A 15,396-nucleotide genomic window follows, 5' to 3' on the forward strand; every position below is an offset into this window, starting at 1 on the left:
GGCTTCTATAGATCTCTCAAATGGTAGCGTATTGAGATAGGATCAGGCTGCTGTTCCTGGAAGAGGCACTTTTAAAAACAAACAAACACCCCCCCCCCACCATGCAATATTCCCTGCCCTCACTGTGGAAAAATTACCAAAATTTCAAAGAAGTGATGCCTCCTCCAGAAAAGGATAGGACAGCACAAGGTAATAGGTGAATTTCTGAGTTGGGCCTTAAGAATATTGTGTACCCTCAGTCTGTGCATGTGTATTTTACCTTTGCCCCTTCCTGCCCTTCATGTTAAGTCTTCTTTGTACGCTGTTCAAAGCAAAGCAATGAAAATCATTGCCTTGAAGGGGAGATAATAACACACCATTATGAAAAGTTAGAGGGAGTGTTCAGTGTTAACGTTATATCCTCCCCTCCACCCCCCAATATGGAATTTAGATGGGTGGAGGTTTGAGAAAGGGTTTCATTTAGTTAGCCTGTTCAGGGCCAGAACCGAGCGTGACATTTCAGTCTGGTTGCTCAGTCTGGAACTGGGAACAAACAGAAAGGTGAGACCTTTGCTATAAAGCTAGAATGTACATGGTAGCACTTGTATGGCCGAGAGGAAAAAGTAGTTTTTTGGGACTTCCAGGTTTTTGGTTGCAGGGCAAAGACTAGATTATCATTATCAACAGCTTGGATTCCCCCATGTGTGTTTGTTTAAAACTGTAGTAGATTGTGTGTCCTGTTTTCTCTATGGGGAATTTCATTCTGATTCTTGGTGCTTTTCCAAGGGAGCTGATATTTCCTGGGTGAGTAAATATAAAAGAAAACAAACTATATTGGATTGGTCCCAAGCTGGTGAATCTGAGATTCTGAATGTGAGGAGTTACACAAACCTCAAGATGACAGGATGAGGGGACTCTCTTGTCTCTTCCTCCCTGCCCCCCCTTTAAAATAAATTTTTTTGGATACTGCCTGCAATGCTGGGACGACTGTGCAGCTAGACTGCTGCAGACTGCAGTTCCCTGTGTCTAACGTAGATAAGGAAAACATGTTGGCACCTTTCTTTTGAATTGTGCTCAAACATGGTTCTTGCTAGAAATGAGCTAATAGCTTACCTTCTTTTATGTCTCCCCCTCGTCAGCTGGATTTCCCTTTGGAACTTACACCTTCAACAAATGCGCTTATTTGCACATCCCTCTCTCTTACTAGTTACATGCTACTGCGGCCTCTTGCTATTCCCTGTGTCCACTGCACTACCTCATGCCAGAAGCTCTCTCTCTTGTGGGCGGGCAGAGCTCTCATGTTCCCAAACTCCTTCACCCTGCCTCCTTTTGGATGACCGTGCTTGTCAGCCAAAGGTTGTCACCCAGTGCCTGCTGAGGACATCTTAAAGGGTCCATTCTCTTTAGCTAAGTGGAGGCCGCTGGCCCATTTGCAGATTTTTGCAAGTATTTCTTGCAGGTTTGCATGGTCCCGTGGACGTCTCATGGAAGGAGAGAATGTGAGGTTGGTGATGGCACTAATCCCAGGCCCCTTCAAAGGGTTTTAGTTACGTGATTTCCATTAATATCAACGGGAGTGTGGTTCAGCTAGAGTCCCAGGCGCCTGGAAATGTAGGCTTTAATAACCTCAGATTGAACTATCTGCTACAGAGCATATGAACTACACTTTGTCTTCACGAGTTAGGGATGAGTGACCAGGCACAAACCACGTGGTCCTTTGCTTCACTCTGACACTTGTCTGCTTCGTGATCATTCAGAACTTGTGAAAATGGAAAGTGTTCATACTGTCTGCTGCAGTATACTGGCCCAGAAAGGGCTTCTGGACAGTTCTGTCAGAACCATAGTTACTATACACAACGATATTGATGTCAACTGCTCATTCTGGGCCTCTGCCTGAATGAGAACTGCAGGATTTGGCCTATGAGTGGTGTAGTTATAGAAATCGCAGTAGAGTTTTGTTTATAGTAATTTAATTCTTCTAGAGATCATTCAGCTTAGTCAAATCTTACTTTCCAAAAGCCATTTCCCACTGCTGCATGAAATTTTTGTTTCTTATTCTCACTGATCACTGGTGCAATTTTGATTTTAGGAACTGGATTGGAAGTGACTTGGTTTTGGGGTAAAAAAAATAAATTCCAAAGTTAGGAAAAAATTTCACAGCAGCGTTGAAGAGCCATTTGAGTGCAGGTAAAAAAGTTACGGCTTGTGGGTGTGTCAGTTAGAGACAATATTAATAATTAGAATGACCTGGCTTCCGCATGAAAAATGCCTAGCGGAATTCATTCTGTCTCGGCAAAATGGAAATTTGGCTTGTGTACATTTCTGATGCATGCATCTCTCTCTCTAGTAACTTATTTTACTAGAACTATCAAAGCCTGAGTGTTATACAAATTGATCTTAAGGGGCAGAAATTCTACTATAATATGCTTCACTGACTGACAGTAGTTTTCTTGCTGGTGTGATGCAAGTGTAGGTAGATGACATTTGCAGCTGTCATTCAAGTGGAGAGCAGTGGTGGTGTCTAGTTAGCCCATTCAGTTACTTGCGGCACCCCTGAAAACACTGTTCTGGTGGGAGTCACTAGGTGGCACTGCTGCACATAGTTTTACGAGTTATTTATTAGCATGAACACAGCTTTCAGTCTTTGAAGAAACATTGACTGTTTGTGGGAGTTGTGGAAAAATAGCTGAGTTTGCTCTCTACCTAAGTCCCTTTAAGTAGAGGCCATTCTTGTGGCAGAGTTGCACCCTGGGAATCTGACACTGATATTCAGACTCACATTTCTGAAAGAGATTGCTTGTCATTTGTGACCACCTCTGTTCCAGGACTGGTGTAACTAAATCAAATTACATGGAGAAGACACCCACACTCTGTATCTCTCATTTTTCTCCTGCAATGGGAACCCCCCCCCCCCCATGTCTCTGAAATTTGTGGCAGTTTGGCAGACGGGCAGCTATTGTACATTAATTTAGTTCTCTGTTTCTTTAACATTTTATCTCCTTTTCCAATGCCACTTAAGCACTGAGGTATGACCAGTATACCTTGTATTAGGCTCTTGTTCTGTGATAGCATTAACAGCGTGGAGCAATCCTACATCTTCAGAATGCACGACAGCCAATTGGGAGGATTCCTCTAGTCCAGACAGTGTTATTAGAGTGGCTTATTCAAGACAGCAGGGTGTTAGATTTGGTCTATCTTATATTACACAAAACTGTATCCAGTTGTGGAGTCCATCTGAATCCTTACACCTGTGTCTACAACTCAAAAACAAAGGCCTCAACCTCCTCATTCCTCTTGGGCCAAAAGTCAGTCAGCCACTCTTGAGCAACCCAGAATAAGACTTTGTACATGTATGATAGAGAAAGGTGGATTTTTTTTGTTTTGTTTTTTTAAGTAAGGGAAGAGATTTCTGCTTCCAAGGGGTCTCTATAAAGTGAAATAGGGAAATACATCGTCATGGAGTCTTAGGACACTGCCATCGCAACCACCATACTTCTACCCAAGAAACATGGATCAAAACTCCTTTTTGAGTCCTGATACTACCATTTGTAGAAGACCACACTCACCCCTGGATTGCCTCCTCACAGCTGGGTATGGCCTAGTAGGTTCTCCTTTTCTAGCACTCTACCAACAGCCGTTCCAGTCCTGCAACGCTATGTCTCTTTTCTCATGACTCAGCCCTTTGCCCGGGACATGTTCAATGCCACACCTTCCAGAGGTCTCCATATTGGAAGAGAAGGTTCAAGGTCTGGAGCAACAGGTATCGACCCTGCGTTGCATAAGAGAAACTGAAGATTTCCTGGACAGATGTCAGGATATGCTTCTACGGGCACAAGGTTCTGAAGATTCAGAGCAGGCTGCACGTCGGGGACAGGAGGATGGTGAAGAAATTTGGCATCATGTGACCTCCAGAAGAAAAAAGGGGAACGTCCATGTACCAGCAACGCAGATACAGGTAAGTAACCGTTTTCATGTTCTCTCCACAGGTACTAATGCGGAGAGTAGACCAGATGATACGTCTGAGGGAAGGGAGCAGAAGGAGACTCCGCCGACTGGAAGGCATGAGATGCACTGTCCTAGGGTTGGGGGTTCCACGACCACTGCTCCCAAGAGAAGGAGCCGGGTGGTGGTGGTCGGGGACTCTCTCCTCAGGAGGACTGAGTCATCTATCTGCCGCCCGACCGGGAAAACCGAGAAGTCTGCTGCTTGCCAGGAGCTAAGATTCGCGATGTGACGGAGAGACTGCCGAGACTCATCAAGCCCTCGGATCGCTATCCCTTCCTGCTTCTCCACGTGGGCACCAATGATACTGCCAAGAATGACCTTGAGCGGATCACTGCAGACTACGTGGCTCTGAGAAGAAGGATAAAGGAGTTTGAGGCGCAAGTGGTGTTCTCGTCCATCCTCCCTGTGGAAGGAAAAGGCCTGGGTAGAGACCGTCGAATCGTGAAGTCAACGAATCGCTACGCAGGTGGTGTTGGAGAGAAGGCTTTGGATTCTTTGACCAAGGAATGGTGTTCCAAGAAGGAGGAGTGCTAGGCAAAGACGGGCTCCACCTAACGAAGAGAGGGAAGAGCATCTTCGCAAGCAGGCTGACTAACCTAGTGAGGAGGGCTTTAAACTAGGTTCACTGGGGGAAGGAGACCAAAGCCCTGAGGTAAGTGGGGAAGTGGGATACCGGGAGGAAGCACGAGCAGGAGTGCGTGAGAGGGGAGGGCTCCTTCCTCATACTGAGAAAGAGGGGCGATCAGCGGGTTATCTCAAGTGCCTATACACAAATGCACGAAGCCTAGGAAACAAGCAGGGAGAACTGGAAGTCCTGGCAAAGTCAAGGAATTATGATGTGATTGGAATAAGAGAGACTTGGTGGGATAACTCACATGACTGGAGTACTGTCATGGATGGATATAAGCTGTTCAGGAAGGACAGGCAGGGCAGAAAAGGTGGGGGAGTTGCACTGTATGTAAGAGAGCAGTATGACTGCTCAGAGCTCAAGTATGAAACTGCAGAAAAACCTGAGAGTCTCTGGATTAAGTTTAAAAGTGTGAGCAACAAGGGTGATGTCGTGGTAGGAGTCTACTATAGACCATTGGACCAGGGGGATGAGGTGGACGAGGCTTTCTTCCGGCAACTCACAGAAGTTACTAGATTGCACGCCCTGGTTCTCATGGGAGACTTCAATCACCCTGATATCTGCTGGGAGAGCAATACAGCGGTGCACAGACAATCCAGGAAGTTTTTGGAAAATGTAGGGGACAATTTCCTGGTGCAAGTACTGGAGGAACCAACTACGGGCAGAGCTCTTCTTGACCTGCTACTCACAAACCAGGAAGAATTAGTAGGGGAAGCAAAAGTGGATGGGAACCTGGGAGGCAGTGACCATGAGATGGTCAAGTTCAGGATCCTGACACAAGGAAGAAAGGAAAGCAGTAGAATACGGACCCTGGACTTCAGAAAAGCAGACTTTGACTCCCTCAGGGAACTGATGGGCAAGATCCCCTGGGAGAATAACATGAGGGGGAAAGGAGCCCAGGAGAGCTGGCTGTATTTTAAAGAATCCTTATTGAGGTTACAGGGACAAACCATCCCGATGTGTAGAAAGAATAGTAAATATGGCAGGTGACCAGCTTGGCTTAACAGTGAAATCCTTGCTGATCTTAAATACAAAAAAGAAGCTTACAAGAAGTGGAAGATTGGACAAATGACCAGGGATGAGTATAAAAATATTGCTCAGGCCTGCAGGAGTGAAATCAGGAAGGCCAAATCACACCTGGAGTTGCAGCTAGCAAGAGATGTTAAGAGTAACAAGAAGGGTTTCTTCAGGTATGTTAGCAACAAGAAGAAAGTCAAGGAAAGTGTGGGCCCCTTACTGAATGAGGGAGGCAACCTAGTGACAGAGGATGTGGAAAAAGCTAATGTATTCAATGCTTTTTTTGCCTCTGTCTTCACGAACAAGGTCAGCTCCCAGACTACTGCACTGGGCAGCACAGCATGGGGAGGAGGTGACCAGCCGTCTGTGGAGAAAGAAGTGGTTCGGGACTATTTAGAAAAGCTGGACGCGCACAAGTCCATGAGGCCGGATGTGTTGCATCCGAGAGTGCTAAAGGAGTTGGCAGATGTGATTGCAGAGCCATTGGCCATTATCTTTGAAAACTCATGGCGATCGGGGGGGAAGTCCCAGACGACTGGAAAAAGGCTAATGTAGTGCCCATCTTTAAAAAAGGGAAGAAGGAGGATCCTGGAAACTACAGGCCAGTCAGCCTCACCTCAGTCCCTGGAAAAATCATGGAGCAGGTCCTCAAGGAATCAATTCTGAAGCACTTAGAGGAGAGGAAAGTGATCAGGAACAGTCAGCATGGATTCACCAAGGGCAAGTCATGCAGAAAAGGACCTAGGGGTTACAGCGGACGAGAAGTTGGATATGAGTCAACAGTGTGCCCTTGTTGCCAAGAAGGCCAATGGCATTTTGGGATGTATAAGTAGGGGCATTGCCAGCAGATCGAGGGACGTGATCGTTCCCCTCTATTCGACACTGGTGAGGCCTCATATGGAGTACTGTGTCCAGTTTTGGGCCCCATACTATAAGAAGGATGTGGAAAAATTGGAGAGAGTCCAGCGGAGGGCAACAAGAATGATTAGGGGACTGTGGAACACATGACTTATGAGGAGAGGCTGAGGGAACTGGGGATGTTTAGTCTGTGGAAGAGAAGAATGAGGGGGGATTTGATAGCTGCTTTCAACTATCTGAAAGGGGGTTCCAAAGAGGATGGCTCTAGACTGTTCTCAGTGGTAGCAGATGACAGAACAAGGAGTAATGGTCTCAAGTTGCAGTGGGGGAGATTTAGGTTGGATATTAGGAAAACTTTTTCACTAGGAGGGTGGTGAAGCACTGGAATGCGTTACCTAGGGAGGTGGTGGAATCTCCTTCCTTAGAAGTTTTTAAGGTCAGGCTTGACAAAGCCCTGTCTGGGATGATTTAATTGGGGATCGGTCCTGCTTTGAGCAGGTGGTTGGACTAGATGACCTCCTGAGGTCCCTTCCAACTCTGATATTCTATGATTCTAGGAACAGAAAGCCCAACAGAAACATCAGATCCCTCCATCTGGTCTGCTGCCCTCAGTTATAGGCCCAGTGTTCCGTACACTCCTTCAGGGCTGTCAAAAGTCTTTACCCCCTTATGTCAGGGGTTTCACACTGCCTTCTCTGGGTGGCAGGTAGGAGAACTGAGGCCTGCCCTCTACATTGAGTTCTAGTCCAGGGACTCCAGGAAAGAGCATCGGGTTCACTCCACCAGACTCCTTGCTGCTACCTTCCTACCAAGCCTTTTCTTGGGGTTTTTCTTCACCCTTCAGGGGACTTCTTTGTTCCCTACATGGCTCTTCACTTGCTACTACCAGGAAAGTGGCTGCAGAGTTTCTCCCTGCAGGCCCCTTCTTCACTAAGCTTCCTCTGCTTATAGCACCACAAAGCTCCTGCCCAGCTAGGTTTCATCATTAATTAGGCCTGGCAGACCCTCCAGGTGCACCCAGGTGGGTTAATTGGCCTCTCCAGCCCACATTTATACTTTCATCACCTGTGTGGGATAGCTGTCTGAGTTTGGGAGGTAAGCAGGGTAATACCTGACCACTGTGAACTGGGAATTGGCCATTCAATGGAGTTTTAAAAACCATGAGAGTCCTAGCCAGACTGGGAGCATTTACAAGCAGTGAACAACTCATGACACTCTGGTAGCCTCCTTTGTGATTGTGATCAGTGGTGCTCTACACCTCTATTAAGGTATGAGGTATCTTCCCATTCTCCTTTTCCCTGTCCTCCTTTCAATTCTCTCTCTATTTACAGGATCTCCAGTAACTGTAGCCTAGAAACCATAAAACCATTCACTGACCCCTGATGCCCTTCCTCTTCTCCTCACCTCATCCCTTGGAACCTTCATCTGTCTGAGTAGGTCATTCAGTTCCATGTACTGGTGGGGATAAGCACTCCCAATTGCGACCTTTCCATTCTCATTGTGTTAAGGTATCTTTTGATGGCTCTTCGTTGCAATAGCACTCCTTCTGTATAAGATTCTTCATGAGAACTCAGAAGACTGATGTGAGAGCCGCCTGCCCAATCTCTGACCAGCTGTTAAAATCTTATGAGATGCAAAAGATTAGCCTTCCCCATGATTTATCTGGGTGATGCTGGCATATTTTACCACTTTAAAAAAATTCCTATAATTTGGAAAGATTAAAAATAAAATGTGTCAAACAAATTATCTGCCTAAATGCATGTTTCTGCAAGTCTATGACTCTATAAATTGGTAAGTGTGGTGAACATCTTAAAAGATGATATTCAGCCTCTGTAACAGATGACTCAAATTCACTGAATGGTTTGTCAATCATTCAGTTGTGGATTATAAATTCATCAGTCCTGTTTCTTCTTCAGGAATCTTTTTTTCCTCAGCTCTGTCTTGTATATTCTTTCTCTGGTTGTCCTTCTTCTGGGATAAAGTTTTGAATCCAAACTCCCAAGCTGTAATAAATAAATGATTGCACCATTGAGGTGACTGTTCTAGCCTAATTTTGCAATTTTCAGTATACAATTCACCTACCCTTGCTCTCTCTGAGAGAAGCATTTTACCTGCTGGCATTCAGCAGTCTTCCAGCTAGATATTGGAGCCAACTGGCAATCATCTGGTGGTTCTGGGAATCAAAAGAAATCTATTTGGACATCTGCTTTTGAATCTGAGATTTTACTGATGGGGGTTTTTACTAAGGAGATACATAATCCACCCAGAATGGCACCTGCAAGCCAAAACTAAGGACAGAAAAAAGGATGAACTTGTCAAAAGTGTTGGATGGACTGTATTGGACTGAAAGTCCTGGATCTGTTGAACTGTTATAGCATAAGTAACAGTGTGTAAGGCTCCCGCTGCCACGTTTTTGGGATCAGAAGACACCTGTGAACCAGGTCATCTGGTAGTGGCGGTTCTAGTGATGACCAAGTTATTCAGCAGAACCTGGACGGAGACCATTAGCTCACTTCACATAGACACACAGCAACTTCCAGTCACTGTGAGCTCGAATAGACTTAAGCCCCATCACATCCAAGATAAACTCTATTTGCCTCTAGCAATTTTCATACAAGTTTCATATAAATTTAAATAAAAGATAAATTCATGTCGGGGCTCTACTAAAGAATGTCCAACTCAGGTGACACTTGTAGAACAATCCAGTGATTGGGATGTAAGAAGAATTAATTTTTTTCCCAAATCAACACATGACCTTTCCCATGTAAATAATTTTACAGTAATAAAAGTTCAAACAGAAGACCAGGCCTTCTAATGTAGAACATAGAAGCCCTCTTCCATTCCCCAACCAAGGAAATCATACTATACACTCTGTTGCCTTGTCATCACTAGGGAAAAAGGTGTGTTCTTAATTTGAATTAGCTAATTTGAGTTAAACTCATCATGAAGACAAGGCAGTTTGTAGCTCTCAAACAGGTTAGCAGGTCAAATTAGAGCAGTGGTGGGCAACCTGCAGCCCATCAGGGTAATCTGATTACGGGCCGCAAGACATTTTGACATGCTGGCCGCCACTTCCCACAGTTCCCATTGGCCGGGAATGGTGAACCACATCCACTGTGAGCTGTGGGGGGCCGTGCCTGTGGACGGTCAACATCAGCAAAATGTCTCGTGGCCCACAATCAGATTACCCTGGTGGGCCGCATGCAGCCCGCGGGCCACAGGTTGCACACCACTTATTAAGAGACTATCAGAGCATAGGCTTTAACTCTACTAGGCTCTCCCATAGTTTCTAACTCTACCTGTTAACCTGCATGTGAACTGCCCTGTCTTCAGTAGGATTTTACCTCAAGTTAGCTAACTTAAGTTAAGAATGCACCCCCCCAAGTGAAGACAAGGCCTGCATGTGTATGCAGGAATTGTAGTTTCTTTACCATTTGAGTATGAAACACAGTGTTTGACAGTGAATTATAGTCTCCTGATAACATGGAATTGTGAATAATTTAATTTCCATAGATAAACTAATTACTTGGGACTTGATGCTTTAACCTAACTCATGCCCCTAAAACACAAAAATGGCCTGTTGCTTATTTCATTAGACCTAGGATAATAACAGATTTTGACTGATATTTAAATCTGGCCATGCAGTATTTTAATTCCAGCATAAAACAGTCTCTATCTAATCTCATGCCACCTGCCACCCCTACTCCCCTGTGCCAAAAAAATGGAAAGCATCTGCAGAAAATCACTTATTCATGTCCTAGAAATCTGCAAATGAGAGCAAATCTGGCCACTGTTTGAGGACATTTAATAATTTTTGAGTTTCAAAGCAATTCTTTTTAAATTTCAATGAACCAAGGGAGGGAAAAAGAGAATAAAAATCTGAACTGTTTTGACCTCATGGCTATATACAGACTTGTCTGTTGTTCTGCCAAGCTCCTTTTGTGTTTTAACAGATAACAGACCAAGATGACTAATCATTTTAAATTTAAAAAAATCCAACTAACACCGGTGAACACATGGCTCCTAGACAGGGGCTGGTGACCTAATTATTTATGGACTTTCTTCCTTTAAAGAATATTGCCCAAGGCAGAGGTGAGATTTATTTTCCCCGTGTCTATGGAGGAATCTTGCAGGAAAGTTCTGTGAGAGAGAAGTCTCTTCACCTTCTCTCAGTCGCAAACTCTGATGCTATGAAAGCTTTTGCCATCTGAGACTTGTGTCTCTTAAAGAAAGGGAGACTGGGCCTGCAACATACACTTCCAAAAAGTGATCATATGTGTTAAATATTAATGCTCCAAATGGCGAATGTAGAAGATTGGCTTTTTAAAAGCTTTATGAATTTTCATTTCCTAAGGAATGTTCTATGCCAATCAACTGAAGATGGATACTTTTAAAATAGTAGATGTAACAGACCTAGACCTCTGAGTACTATCTCCTTAGTTTACAGCACTAACATACATCCATTTTTAAAAAGGTGATTTTTAATTTTAATTTGCTTTTTATTTGTCTGTCTGTTTTCCCCCCAGGTATATTATTCCTGTGGTGCAGTATTGGAATCCATGGAAAGAGGTCTTATTTTATCACCAGGTTTTCCAAATAACTACTACCCAGGGACACACTGTGTTTGGCAGTTTTTCATTCCTGTTAGAACCCATCTTATCCTGGAAATTCTTGACTTTGATGTATTTGAGAGCTCAAATGAAACTCCAGACCCTTGGGATGGCTTTTTTTCTTCTTCTAAAGGAAAAAATAAGGAGATGTTTCCTACTGAAGAAAACTCTGATCTTCCCATCACTCTCGCTGCAACAAAATCCTCTGTTCTGGCTGGGATGTCAAAGGCAACCCAGAAACATAGCAGCCCAGGAGCTCAGTTAAAGGGTCTTGCTAACCGCTACGATGGATTCCCAGTAACTACCTCCAAAAAAGAAGAATACAAACAAACATCTGAAGAAAAACAGTTCAGACTGATGGAAGAACCCAAAGAAATAGCTAAGGCTCGGTCAGATGGACTGCCATTCAATGTGGCTGGCAATACCACTATGCTGCGGCAAAACATCAGTGGCCTAGAGATGAACAGAGATTTGAAAGGGAAAGTCCTGCTTGCCCACCTCACTGCTAGAAGGACAGATGAGGTCATTGGAGAGAGTCAGACTCTCTCCACAACAGCCTTACCAAGAGAAAGCTCCACCACCCAGCAGTCTTCAGCGGATGTGTGTCCCCATGATGTCTTGTATGTTTCTGACCTCATCACATTTTCCTCTCGCTTCTGTGGGACAAACTTGCCTTTAAACAAGACCATGGTTTTCAGTTCATTTCTGGAGATGGTGGAGGTTATTATGGAGCTGATCACTACCACAGATCGTGGGCGGGGCTTTGCGATGCTCTTTGAATACAGGAACATCACAGAACCTAAGGTCATGGATGTGATGAAGCAGGATGGAAAGGAAAACACAATGATGCTGGCAATAATAACTGGAATTGTCTTCTTTGCACTTGTTCTTCTGTCTACCCTCTGCATAACTTGCAGGTAAGATATTTTTAATGATCTAAGCTCCTGAAACTGAGCCTGCCATGAAATAACTGAAAAGGAATGGTGAAATGGTGAAAAGGACAGTGAGGGGTGGGGTTTTTTTGTTACTTTATTTAATTCAGAACCAAACCTGATTAGATAAATTGTCTACCAGAATAAAATCTGGCTAAATTCCACTCTGATGTATTTGTTAATACTACATATAATTTACTATTACTATTTGGTAGTATGGTATATCTCAAAAAACTGATGGTCTTGGCTTTGGATTCTTTTGGCAGCTGTCTTGCAGTGTCTGTTTTGATACCTGAGCAGATAGCATGTGAGTTTATCAATATTGGGCAGGAAAAGACCAGAATCAGAAATTTAACCTAAACTTCCCACTTGGTCTTGCTGATACTTGCTCATATGAGCCCAATACCAACTGCCATTTTAACCTGCAGTTTTGTCCGTTTGTTCCCTCTTCACATGCTTTCCATTATCTTTTTCTCAAAGAAAAGCCAGGGGGATGGAGGCTTTCTTGAGTATTCATCTGTACAGCGGTAATGCCTCCTTTTGAGCCCCAGTCAGGGACCAGGACTCCATTGTGCTAGGCACCTGTACAGACACACAACAAAATGCCAGTCCCTTCCCCCAAGAATGTCCAATCCAAGTACCCTCAGCATGCCTATTGTTTATCTGTTTCTTGCTTAGTGTTTCTATATTTTAGTGATAACCATCACTAATGCTTTACAGAGGCACTAATCATGATAAAGTTACTTCTTGGAATTAAGATGCCGTTACTTATATTAAATCATTTTCCCCTCCTCTGTCACTTTGCATCCAAGAGTCTGAAAATGCTATTCAAACATTTAATTCTAACACTTCCTATGAGGCAAGTAGGTCTCAATATACACATTTTACAGGTAGCGAAATTGGGGAACAGACATTAAGAACCAGATTGTGTCACTTAGTCATCTTGATTAAGACTTTACACCAAGGGTAAGTCCATTGGCACCGAAACTATTTGTAACATAAGGAACTACTCAAAGATGAGTAGTCACAATCTGTCCCTAAACAACTTGCCTAGGTGAGTCAGTAGCCACACTGGGGATAAATTCAGGATTTCCAGCTTCCAGTTCCCTGCTTTAACCAACAGTTCTAAATTCTAGAGCTGGCTGAGAACTAAAGCATACCTAGGACATCTTTATCAGTGGATGTTTTTAATTTCCCTGTTCCATTATCTCTTTTTTATGTTTAGATTAATGTTGCACCCTGAGCAGCTGAGTGTTTAGGAATGGTGACTATCTTAAGGGGCACCAAAGTCAGAATGAACCTCAGTAAATTTCAGAGTTCTATTTGCATGACTACTCTCTGGATGGGACAGCAAGGACTGTAACAAGTACAAGAAACTACAATAGAACCTCAACTTTACGAACACCAATTTTATAAATGACCTTATACAAATCATTTTCCCCTGATTGGGGGGTGGGAAAAGCCACAACAAAGGTAATATTGATGACGAGCAAGTCGATTTGTCTTCACATTCTGATGCTTCCAGTGCATTGATAATTGCTTTGCAGTGGTTTGAAGGGTAAGAAAAAATGCAAAAAAGGGCAGCATACTGCAACTTAGGCTCTGAACCTACTATAATTTTGAGATGTTGTTTTATGAACTATGATTTTTATAAACTCCTCAATCTCCAATTAATGAGTAAAATAGGGATTCTCTTGTATAACTCTATATCAGCATTTCTCAAACTGTGGGTTGGGACCCCAAAGTGGGTTGTGACTGCGTTTTAATGGGGTGGCATTAGACTTACTGGGGTGGAAGCTGAAGCCTGAGCCCTAGCATCCAGAGCTGAAGCCGAAGCCCAAGTCCATCCTGAGCACTGACTGATGTGGCAATCTATGTAAAAACCAGTTATGTGCTAGATTCTAAATATTTTTTATTTTTAAGGTCTTGCCAATTTTTTTTTGTAAATGCTTCCTCTACTATAGTAGCAGTTATGGCCTAATCCTGCTCATATTGGTCCAGATTCTAATACTCTCTCATGTTGAGTAGGATGTTACTTCTCAAATACTCCCAGGAATTTCAGTGGAACTTCTCATGGCACAAAGTGATACCCAACACAAATGGGGGTGTTGCAAACCATGAATTTGGCTTTAGCCCACTTAAAAGCACCGAGCCCATTTTGAAATGCAACCTTACTTTTAAAAGGTTCAGTTGCTACAGATATTGTTTTGCTGATAAGAGGCAGGATTTGTTTTAATTGGCTTTTACAACCAGGATGTTTTTAAAATGGGGAACTAGTTGGGTGTTAACACATGAACTAGGGTTGCAGGAAATGATTGTCCCTGGTAGCTTGACTCCTGGATCTTAGCATTGGTGTGGTTTCAGGAAAAATTACCTGCTTTCAGTAGGCTGCATGTTTGTATTGTGGGTTTGTTTTTTTTTAAAGGCCATTTCCTATCCCGCTTTCATGTGCAAGCCTCCCTGTCTTTCCAGGGATAGGTTATTTTGGGCATATGTTGATTTCGTGCCAAACTTGTATGCATGAGTGAAACATGATGCTTGCGAAAGTGAGGGCCCCACTGTGCTGAGTAAGCCAGTTTATATAGTATTGGCAGATGCTATGTTAGGTTTTTTTCTTGCTGTTCTGTTTATGCACCTCCAGGCTATTAGTCTGGGACCTCTTTTGATAAGAGCTTGCCAACGCTACTCAACTGTGTTGGTTTATGCAGACTAGGAGTAAAATTGTGTGATATCCATTAAGCACATCAAAAATTTGCCTCAGAATGAGCCCACCAAACTCACTTCTAATTTTGTGTGGCCTAAATAAGGATTTGAATTCAGAGATGCATTAGCCCCCTCTTGTCCTCCTTGCAGGTAACGTTAATTAGTCAAATCTATGAGAGGGGAACTGGCTCCAGATCGAGGATGGTAGAATAAGGAAGGAGATTGCCCACACTGTAAAGTCTGGGGAAAGGTCAGATCTGGATCCATTACAAAGGCAGGTTTGAAATTCAGAGTCCTACCTGGGCCCATTACAGGGAGAAGTGCCTGCTTTGAAGTACAGATTATAGGGCTTTGATCTGGGATTTCAGTTCAGGCCTATCTTCTATAATGAAGCTGGCCACAGCATCACATCAAGGGTGCTGGAACAATTTGTATAGTGGGGGTGCTGAGAGCCACTGAACTCAACTGTAAACCCTGCATATGATGAAGACCACTACAAGCCAGAACCCCTTGTTCCAGCACCTATACATTACATAGAGCATAAGAAGTTCAAAATTAAGGACAAAGGGGGTACTTGCTGAAACGGCAGGATTGTCCAGTGGAGCCCATGATGGCATATCCTGTCCCCTGAGAACATCCCGTTAGTCAGAGAGTACTCTAGGAG

The 15,396-nt window shown here is 43.7% G+C and overlaps 1 protein-coding gene across 8 annotated transcripts in view; it reads left to right on the forward strand.

Moving 5' to 3' along the window:
* Positions 1–15,396, forward strand: part of LOC102948031 — a 66,961-nt gene that overhangs the window by 29,722 nt on the left and 21,843 nt on the right. For 7 of the 8 annotated variants that reach the window (XM_043529756.1, XM_043529754.1, XM_043529755.1 and 4 more), the window contains one exon: positions 11,014–12,014. In XM_043529756.1, the coding sequence (XP_043385691.1) occupies positions 11,014–12,014 (1,001 nt within the window). Of the gene's footprint in view, positions 1–7,650; positions 7,756–11,013; positions 12,015–15,396 lie in introns of those variants that run through there. The other variant, XM_043529758.1, reaches the window with a different exon arrangement.

This window comes from Chelonia mydas, chromosome 15, assembly GCF_015237465.2.
Source record: "Chelonia mydas isolate rCheMyd1 chromosome 15, rCheMyd1.pri.v2, whole genome shotgun sequence".
In the NCBI taxonomy this organism is placed as follows: domain Eukaryota; kingdom Metazoa; phylum Chordata; order Testudines; family Cheloniidae; genus Chelonia; species Chelonia mydas.